At 43.5% G+C, this 10,418-nt stretch overlaps 1 protein-coding gene across 1 annotated transcript; it reads right to left on the reverse strand.

Annotated features, from left to right (window-relative positions):
- Nucleotides 1-433: 433 nt before the first annotated feature.
- On the reverse strand, nucleotides 434-10,030 carry ubxn7 (UBX domain protein 7). The gene is made up of 11 exons (XM_070973753.1): nucleotides 9,916-10,030; nucleotides 7,449-7,602; nucleotides 7,133-7,197; nucleotides 6,957-7,022; nucleotides 6,566-6,678; nucleotides 6,103-6,249; nucleotides 4,775-4,865; nucleotides 4,192-4,322; nucleotides 3,380-3,884; nucleotides 2,549-2,628; nucleotides 434-1,500 (listed from the first exon to the last, which is right to left on the reverse strand). The coding sequence occupies exons 1-11, from the start codon at nucleotides 10,019-10,021 to the stop codon at nucleotides 1,339-1,341; spliced, it is 1,620 nt and encodes a 539-aa protein (XP_070829854.1). The 5' UTR covers nucleotides 10,022-10,030; the 3' UTR covers nucleotides 434-1,338.
- Between the last annotated feature and the right edge of the window lie 388 nt (nucleotides 10,031-10,418).

The following is a 10,418-nucleotide window of genomic DNA, read 5'->3' on the forward strand; positions in this document are numbered from 1 at the left end:
TCACCTGTCTGGTTTGCTGAGGCACTGTTTGAACTCTGAGGTAGCTGATGCACATTCCTTCATCCTTATTCAGACATTGTCATCGGTTTCATTTACCAAACATGGTCAGTGTTTGATGCAGTTGATGCCAACACATCAATCTGACTTGCAAGAAAACTTGATATATGAAGTTGCCAAATTAGCCTTATTAGCATAATTTTGCTAAATAATGCTGCATAATGAGAGAAATCTTCATAACAGAATGCAGAGTAATAACTTCTTTGAAATGTACTCCAGCTACAGCTCATTACACACTGGTTGTTGATTCTCAGGCCTTTCTCTTCTTATAACATTTCAATATTATTCTCACACTTGTTTGGGTTGCAGCCTATCGTGCCTGTGAAATTCATTTAATTTTAACAAAATGCAACAAAAGGATCAAGCAGAATCTCCCTTGGTTTTGGTGGTTATATTTCAACATCAGCATATTTTCTTGGCAGCATATAAAAAAAAGAAAGGAAACAATGACTACAGCTAAATGTCAGTCTCTCTAAGCCATCTCTGTACAGTGTAGGTCCGACTGATGAGATGTACCACGCTTCGTTCATTCCCTTCTGTATCAAAAGTTGAAATCTACTAGTCTCTAAATAGCCAATAGAAACTTGAGTAAAAATGTGCAGCTCAACCCAAATCCGCTCAGATCTACACAAGCGTGCCGCAGACGACTGACACATTTTCTTGACTTGTAATTGTTGCACATTTTCTCTTAGTGCCCCTGCCTTCCAAATACTTCAAACGACGACCGTGTGAGAGATCAAATTTGGGTCAAAATGAACAAGGATGAGCCTCCCTTTACCTGTCCCAAGGTACAGAAAATAACAAGAGCTAGAAAATAAACTCTGACATTTAACATCCTTTCTGGGAGGTAAAGGTCTTATTGTACAAGTCCCTGGTAGCTCAATTACTGATCCATTAATTGTTTTTTGATTTGAATATGAGCTGTAATGTATATATTCTATCCTGATGTGTTCAGAACAAAATGGAGCCTGTATCACAAAAGAATAAATCAAATAGAAAAAAAAAATAATTAAAGAGTGCTGGCATCCGTAACACCTTACTGGCCAACAGTAGAGCACTACAAAGGGATTGGGCTGTCAGTAGAGATCAGTATTCAGACTAGTGGAGTGGCAGGGAAAGTAGTCCATCCACTAAGAGTTGTCTTGGCAAAAACCGGGGCCTAATTCCAGTAGAACAGAAGGTTATAGAATCAAGGCCAGTAACATCGTCCCAGATCATTGGTGAAAGTGTGAGGTCTATCAGAGAGATACAGACAAGCAACAGTGAGTGTGTCTGACAAGGCTAGTTCCTCTCCTGCACAAATACAGTCTCCTGTGGACAAAGTCCCGCCTCCTGCAGCGTGATGTCATAGTCCAAGTGCGCGAGCTTCCTTCTGGGAAAGTTGGTGACGAGTTCGAAGCGTTCATTAGGGTAACCCTTGGATTGGACGTGTCTTACCAGGGCCTTGAAGTGAGAGGGAGGTGAGACATTTTAAATAACAAGCTCTATTCATGTGATAATATTCATTGCTGACGGGGCACAAAGACTTATTTAAAACAATAGTTTGACATTTGGGGAAATCTACACTTAACTGCTTTGTTACTGAGAGTTAGATGAGAAAATAGATACTGTGCTCACACGTATGTTAAATATGAAGCTACAGTCAGCAGCCAGTTAGCGTAGCTTAGCACAAAGACTGTGAAAACTGAGGTGTAAAAATTATTATCTGCTGTTTTGTGGGGGGTCTGGACTGGACTACGTTCAGAGGCTTTTTCACTGATTAAACAAACAACATATATGTTGAGTAGTGAGCTTCAGAGGTGCTGGTAGGAGGGTTTTTTTACCTTTCTGTTTGCTTCCAGTCTATGCTAAGCTAAGCTAATAGCCTCCTGGCTTCAGCTCCATACACAGGTGCAGACGTGACAGTGGTGTCAGTCTTCTAATCTGTTCTCTACAAACAGATATCTGCGTATGAATGGATAATCTGGGACAAGATTTCGGTAACAGAAGTGCTCTGGTTTCCACTTGTGGTCCGAGTAGTGTTTACCAACCACGTTTGAGCGGGCTTTGGTTGCATGCAGGTAAGCGGTCCTTGTGAAGCGCAAAAGAGGCGTAACGCATTGACCGAGGTGTAATCTTGGAACCCATCAGCCATCTATCTTTTTCATTTGTCTGCCTTCACAGGCAGATATCTGTTCATGGAGATGAGCTGAAATGTCGAGCTCGTAGAGTTTGAAAGTCAAGTTGTTAACCAGATTGTAAATGATGACCGATGCACGGAAGAGGAAGTCTTGGCCTGAACACGCATCTTAAGTTATCCATATATCTGCTGGATGCAACGGAAACCTTGAAACACTGGCTGTCGCCCCAGGGGCTAAATCGCTGCAGATGATAGCCGGTGGATTCTAAGACTGCCTCTTATCTGACCCTCAGCAACACAGCGAGGAAGCTCATTTCCCAAAATGTTGAACTAGTCCTTTAAAATACAGTTACAGTTGTGGTATGTTCTCACCAAAAGTTTTGCTTTAGAAGACAAGGAAATTTGCTCTCTCTGTCCATCTGGGTAACGAAGCATCAGCCTGGCTTTGGGACCTACAAGAAGAAAAAACAACGGCGTTACATATCTTTATTTTGTCTTTTGTCACCTATTTGGTCAATCCATATAACTCAGTAAAGAACGCAGGGATGAGTTTTATTAAAATCTAAATTTTAGCGCAGCATAAGTGACGTGTGGGACAAACAGCACAGATTGATGTGTCTTTGGTTTAATCACTGAGCCACAGCCCACATCCTTCAGTGCCAAGAGAACTCGAGCGAACAAAACACATATTCAGAGAATGAACTGTTAGTTCGGTAAATATGTGTTTACACTGATTCTTGACATTCCACATCCTGAAGGTCACTCGCCACACTAAATGCCAGAGAGATGTGTGTTACTGAAAACGGGAACACTACTGAGCCCTTTTCTCTACCTTGCTTAATGCTGAATCCACTATCCACAATCTCCATCAGCATCAGAAACCTGAAGAAAGCACGGAGCAGCCTAAGCTGACTAATCAGTTCTTGAGATCTCGCAGTTATTTCTGTGGCTGCAGTAGCACAAACATGTTGTATGATTTTTGAATAGCTGCTCTGTAACCTCTCGTATCTAGAAATCTGCCTTTAAGCTCAAACGATGATATCACAACAACATACGGGCACGCTCCAGCCCTCACAGAGCACTGCTGAATGCTTCTGCAGAGGCTGATCCAGACACACTGTGAGTGCTCATTACGTGATTAACAATCATTTGCAGTTGCCCTCATCATAAGTATTTCAGGTTTAAAACTACATGTTAACATACCATTGTCGTCAGGACAGTCCACATCGCAGGCTTGGGTGGTGCTGGTCTTGGAAGGTCCAGCGCTTTCGGTCGCTGGGGTACAGTGGTTCCCTCCAGAATCTGCTTCGGGCTGAGGATGACGGGGACCAGCAGCTGAGGGCTCCAGGTGGTTCTTTTTGCTCTCTTCTTTCTTGTGACTGTGGTTGTTTTCTTTGTACGGAGACTTTCTTTGGGAAAAAGTGGAACTGTCGGGATGCAGGCGCTGCTGGGGCGCGGTAGCCGGAGGGAGCGGGGTGTGTTTGCTGCTGGAACTCTTCTCTTCGTGGGGTACTGGCATTTCGCTGTCTGAGCCATCAACAGAGATGGGACCCTCGCTGTCAGAGAAAGGCTCCGCATCTGATTCGTCGTCCGATCGGGGGGAATCTGGGGCTTCAGGGGCATTTGAGGACTCGTAGTGGGTCTCCTGTAGGGAGGCTCGGATCGCTGCCTCCAGCTGACTGTCTTCACTGGCATCAATCAGACTCTCCTAGAACAGAAAACAGAGCATGCAGCTGTAGAAAACCAATCAGAGAGCTGGGAAAACAACACAAACATGTGCTAAAGCTGTGTTCCAACAAAATCAAATACACAGTATGCTTAATATGTCAGCATTGATGATAACGTGACAATCGTCAGGGGGTGATTAATGATGCTTTCTGAGGACATGCAAAGTTGTATCACAATGCACAATAACCAGAATCTCAGATATAAGCCCAACAATTGACAGTTGAAGCAGAGTCACACAGAGAGAAGAGAGTGAGAATTAGAGATGGCGCATGAGATGAGAGACCCACAGAACGAGCTCGTTTGGCAGGGGGTGCGTGGCAGGACGGCCCATCGAGCTGCCCGTGCTCTGCCAGGAAGCCAGTCGCCTGCTCCAGGAACGATGCCACATCCAGCTGGTTCCACTCCACCATCTTCTGACCTGAAGCGAACACGTTTTGAACAGCGCAGGTCAACAAGAAAATCAGCAGCAGCAGACGCAGCTACTCAGAAGTACTTTACAGATGTGAACAGCTTCGGTAAGACGACTGCTCGACGACATCGTCTGTTTAGTGTTAATATGGTTACACAGCTCACATTTATCTTTATTATTTATTTAGTGAAAAACCTATTGCAGGCCTGTATTGATCCCATCACTCAATCATATAAAAGATCTATTGCTCACTCACACACCATTATTAGGGCTGTTGGTCTAAAATTACTCAAACTGTCACTCCCTGATGCTGTCGTCTTGTCCGTCTAAATGGTTTGCATGCAGGAGGGACGGTGTCCTTTCTCAAAAATAACTCCAGCCGAGGAAACAGCAGATATACAGTGTCACTGGAGATCAAGCATTAGAACCGTGGATAATGCTGTGACTAACCTCCCACTCACCTGTGCGGGGATCGAGGATGGAAATATAGGGGAACTTGTTGAGCTTATAGAACTGGATGTATCTTTGTCCCTCTTCACTATCATGATATACCTGTGATGGAAGACAATGCACAACACAGAAGGTTAACTTACACCAGATGTGCTTGAATTGAGTGATGTGTGTGTGAATATTAGCTCTACCAGGCTTGGACTTGAGGACAAAGTGGGATTTCAAGTGCTGATTAGCGATGCACCGATCCGCTTTTTTCACCTCCGATACCGACACCGATATCTGAGGTTTAGTACTCGGCCGTACCGATCCGATACCGATACAGAAAAACAGCACTGGGATTTCTCATTGTACGGAAAAGACTGGGATCATTCTTTTGCGTGCGTGCATGCACTGTGTCTGTAACTCCCGCCCCTCCCCCTCCTGCTCAGTGCGTACACACAGAAGCCACCACACATCATGTAGTTGAACAGTCACATGCGGCTTGAACAGAAAAAAAGTCGAGGAAAAAAACAACAACAACAAAGTGGCTCCCGGCTCCGATCGCTCACTTCAAAGAGCGGCTCTGAGAGCAGTTTCATCCGTGACTGACACATCACTAATTCCTCTACCCGTTCCACTGTTATAAAAAATAGTGGCGCAACTTGGTGGGCGTTATCCTGGTAATTTCTCTGCATGAGAAATACAACGTGTGGCATGTGAGCGGGTTGAAATGCGTCTGTCTCACGCCCAATGAGTGAGGCTTGAGAGCTTTGCGGTCGTGTTATAACTTGACGTTTTTCCACCGCCCCTCGGAACATTTACTGCGCAGGTATTGCAAGTAGCTGTCGAGTTTGTAGGCTGAGGTAGTTTGAAAAAGTTCCAGATAGCCGATCCTTTCGCTCGCTTAATTTTAAAAACAATGTGGTCCACATCATGTGCGCTTCAGCACTGTGTGTTGCATGACGCCGCTCACAGCGCCTACAGCATAGCGTTAGACTGAATAGATCGGCCCCTATGTAACTGATACCCAATCGAGAATTTTCTTCAATATCGGGACCAATACTGTTACCATTATCAGATCGGTGCATCCCTAGTGCTGATTGCAAGGCTTTTACTACAGTAGAGGAAGAAATGGGTGCAGAAACATCATTGCTGACTGGAAAATCTTGCTTTGCATCATTATGCACTACTTTACAAACTACTTTTGTTGCTGCACTGTCTATGGTTTTGGATTATGCATCACTGACTAAATCAATTCCTCTTGACATTGCCATCAAATCACTTTAGCAGCTGGATCCATGCAAAGATGTGAATGCAGTGCAGACCACGTATGACTCTGGGATTTGAAACTGCATACCTGCCAGAAAATGAAGTGTTCTCTGATGATGGTCTTCACCGCGTCATTACTCCAAACATCCCTGTTCAGGCACTGGCAGGCAAAGTCCTGAACGTTCTGAATGTTGATCATTAGCCACTTGTTCTCCAGTTGTCCACAGTCTTTTGCCTGTAAACACAATACGGGACATATAGGATGGACTTAGTGAATTACTGAACAGTGAGATTACATAGCATGAGGTTCAGCTACAGCTTGATGGGAGAAAATGACTGATTTCACTTCGTACACAAGTGTCTCTTTAGGGAAAACAACCAAAAGCATCTACATCAGGGGTATATGATCACATGTCATGGTGGGTTTGCAGGCGTTCGACACACCTGGTTTCCCACCTGTGATCTACAGTCACCATCTGAAATTTCACTAAAAGTTCACGCAAACAGAATAAAGGCGTGAGGTGTAAAGTGTCCGGTGGGTGACTCCTCACCGTCTCAAAGCTGCCTTTGTGCATGAGCTCAATGGGAGGACGGAAAAGGTCTGCCAGGGTGCTCAGTTTCTTATCCACTGTTCCACCGTTACGCAGCTCCTGTTCCTGGCGAACTAGGGAAAGAACATTTGAAGTCATTGTAGGAATTGAAGACAGAGTGGAAAAGGTTGAAAGAGGGAGCAAAGTGACAGCATCACATCCTATTCTTTAAAGATCCCCTCCAGGCATGTTTTTAGAGGTATGTCAACGCTGTACTTTATGCTTCAGACATGGTTCTGCACATACATCATTCTTTACGGCAGAGCTCAAACATTCAACTCCAGGGACAACAAGGAAAACATGTTTATGAGCAGAGGGGCACTTTAAGCTCAGAGAGTTTAAATTTACTCACTCGTTTCTGTTTGGAAGTCTCGGAAACCATCAAATATGGATCGAGCAGGTCTTCTTCGCTTTGGCACTGTGTAACAGACACAACCAGCAGATGACTGAAAGAGCACAGCTGGTAACAACAATTCAGTTTAAGATCCGTTTGCAGGAGGTTGAACAAGAAAAGAAGCAGTGTCATACCTCCAAACAACGGTTCTGGTTCCACCAATATGTCCTGCTTCTGAGGAATGGGTGCTCGTACTTCACTGAGACATAAGGCAACACACAGAGTATTATTCCAAGATGCAAATCAATCTACGGCAGCCCAAATCACAGCAGTGCCCTGAACCCCAAGCTTACCTCACAGCTCACTTAACAACAACTCTGAACTACGAGAGAAATTTAGGAGTGCTATAAATCAACCAGGGTACCTTTAAAATACCACAACCTGCCAGAAAAGGGCTAAAGACAAAGCTTTTCTTTTGCCTGACACACGTTCATGAAGAGGACAGCTTACTCTGAAGGGGGAGCTCTGCTGCTTGAAGCTGCTGAACTGGAGCTGGTGCTGGGCTCCTCCGCAATCCCACCTCCGTCCAGAAACATGGTCACTGCCATCTCCAGGTTGTTGTTGCATGCTTCCAACATGTGCTTTCCTACACTCTCTGTGGCTCCTACAGGAGGGTTGGACATAGACATACTGATGTTATGACAAATATTTCAGGAAAAAACTGTGGTGGACATGTGTGTGAAAATTCATGCTATGCATGAAATAGACGATAGTAGATGGAAAAATTAATCTAAGATGGAAAGCTGCTGATCATCAGTAACATAACAGTATCTGTATGTGTAATTGATATTTCCCATTCAGGACACTAAACAGCTGAAAAGTTAACCTCAGTCAGTCAGTGCTCTCTGGGGGACAAACTATGTAATGGGGGCGCTGTTTCTAAGTGACCACAAATACAGAATATCTGTCATTTCTGTGCTGCAATTCCTTGTTACTTATCTGCCAACACTTACAGCAATACTGATACTTCATAAAGTAACATACTTCACTTCAACATAGTGATGTTTCCTGCTCCTCTGTTAGACATCTAGTTAATTAATGTGTCAATGTATACTCGCACACAGTTGAAACAGGCTTGTCAAACACCTCGTCAGTGTGAACATCCTGTTTTGTAATGTTTCATTTTGTGTAAATGCAGAATGATACTTTCCAGCTATGTGGTCCTATGAAGTGCAACAACAATCTGATTTTATCACAAACATGGATTACCCTGTCTTCACAGAGCGTTTGCTAGTCGACTGCAACACTGTACAGAAATGAATGAAAGCCAAGCAACTGCCCGGAGGTTAACAGAGAGCAACGTGCATCCAGTCTAAGGTTAATATAAAGGTTATGGTGTGCTTTAAAAAATATTGTTGTATGAGGAGAGCTGGCCCTGTCCTGGACTGCCCTCTGGACACCATCGAGGAGGTGGGTGAGAGGAGGATGTTAGCCAAGCTGACATCAATCAAACCATCACACCCCCAATATGAGATGGACGGGGGCTTACGCAGCTCTGTCCTCCATCCCAACAGCTTTCAGACTGCTTAATGCCAGCATCATGTCATGTAGCTCTGTGCTGATGCTGCTTTTTCCATTTCTACACCATAACCCTACGGTTTCCTTGCACTACTGTTATCCATGCTAATATTTGCTCACATTATCCACTACATCTGGTGCAATACCATTACATCTTGTGCAATTTTTTGTTGTATATTTTTTTCAGTTGTGCTACAAACACTGTATTTATTATCCATTATTGGCAAAAGTATTTTTTATAAACTGTACATATTGCACATATACATAGAGACGAGCAATTCAATGTTCTTTTTATGCAACAGCATTTTAACACATGGTATTGGTAGTTTTTCCCCATATGAATACTAGCAATAGTATTTTCATGGCAATCAGTATTTTTACAATCTGTACATAATATACATGTATAGAGTTGATGTTTATTCTTTATCCTGTTTCCTGCTTATCTCGACCCATCTATGCCACTATTTTGCCGTTTTGCTTTTTAATACTTCCTGACTGTAACGACTTAATTTCCCCGGCGTGGGATCAATAAAGTTTTGTCTTATCTTAGCTTATCTTATCTTAGCATTGTAGCTTAAGTAGAGGCTACGCTATTTTTAATCGATATGCTAAAACGTGCAAAAACAGCAGACCACTCCTTAAATGTCTTGAGATAGTGAATCTTCACAGTGCATGAAACTATGAGAACACTGACGGTGAGAAAAGACGAGATCTCAGGATTAACTTTGCTCTTTTTTCAGTGCTCAGCGCCGTTTGGCTACTATGATCGTTGCGTGCGTACTGCGCATGTCTGTTTCACTTTCCAAGTCCAACAGCAGCCCCGAACTGAGTCCCCTCTTTCCTTCGTAAAATAACTTACAGTTCAAACAATGTCCTTCGTGTCAAAGCACTCATAAACTCTCAAGGATATCTGATCGAGTTGTCGGAGACAGACAGTGTGCTCGCCCAAGTGTTGTGAACATCACAGCCACAGTGAAGATGACAGTAACACAACACGAAGCCCGGCTGGTGATGAAGAAGGGAAATGTTGCACAGCCGACGTCCATTCCACATTATCAAACAACATGCAACGCAGACAGGGACAGAAAACCAGCCCCAGGCTGGCGAGAGGGTGTCTTTCATGAGCACCACAGAGAAAATCTTATATTTCTGAGGGGCTGAGACAGATAATATTCAAATGTGGAGGTTTTATGATCCCTTTTCTAAGTCTTTCACTTGAGTTTATCAGATAACTGGCTGTGGTTTTTCCCTCTGCAAAGCATTGACAGCGTAGGGGCCATAGCAAGGCTTAACGTCCGTTTTCTTGTCTGCGCTTTATTTGTTGGGCAACGGAGTCATTCCTGTTGGATAAACCAAACCTACTTAATAGAGCGAACCCAAAATAAAAGGCTATTTTTACCTGTTATTGCTGTGAATTGTTGTATTAACCCATTCACCCCCGGAGCTGAGGTGTCTCCGAGCGCCGCCATCTTACCGCCACAAACAACAACATAAATGTGGCGCATGCGCGACGCCGTCCCTTTCGCCCTGTCTGGCGCGGCGCGAGCACCATGCGTCACCAAAGGATTGTGGTGCATTCTGGGTCGTGTAGTTCAGTAAATACAAATAGTGGGTTACTGCCGTGTTCATAATTACTTCAAAACGTATTTCATAGTTTTTATTGTTCCCTTTCAGTAGTTTTAAAATAATTGGACATTAAACATTATTTGCTCAAAAACACTTCATTGGAGATGCTGTTATTCAGATTAAACCATGGAGTAACAGGAGCACAATTATTTTGATTTTTGTGCATTTGGTGATGTGCAGTGTAAAAAGCTTGCATTAATTTAACAAAAAACTGCAATAGTAATAAAGTTGAAGAACTATCCTCCATGATTTTCCATGAAGGGTATTTACAAATTT

The sequence above is a fragment of the Chaetodon trifascialis genome, chromosome 11, assembly GCF_039877785.1.
Source record: "Chaetodon trifascialis isolate fChaTrf1 chromosome 11, fChaTrf1.hap1, whole genome shotgun sequence".
NCBI lineage: Eukaryota > Metazoa > Chordata > Actinopteri > Chaetodontiformes > Chaetodontidae > Chaetodon > Chaetodon trifascialis.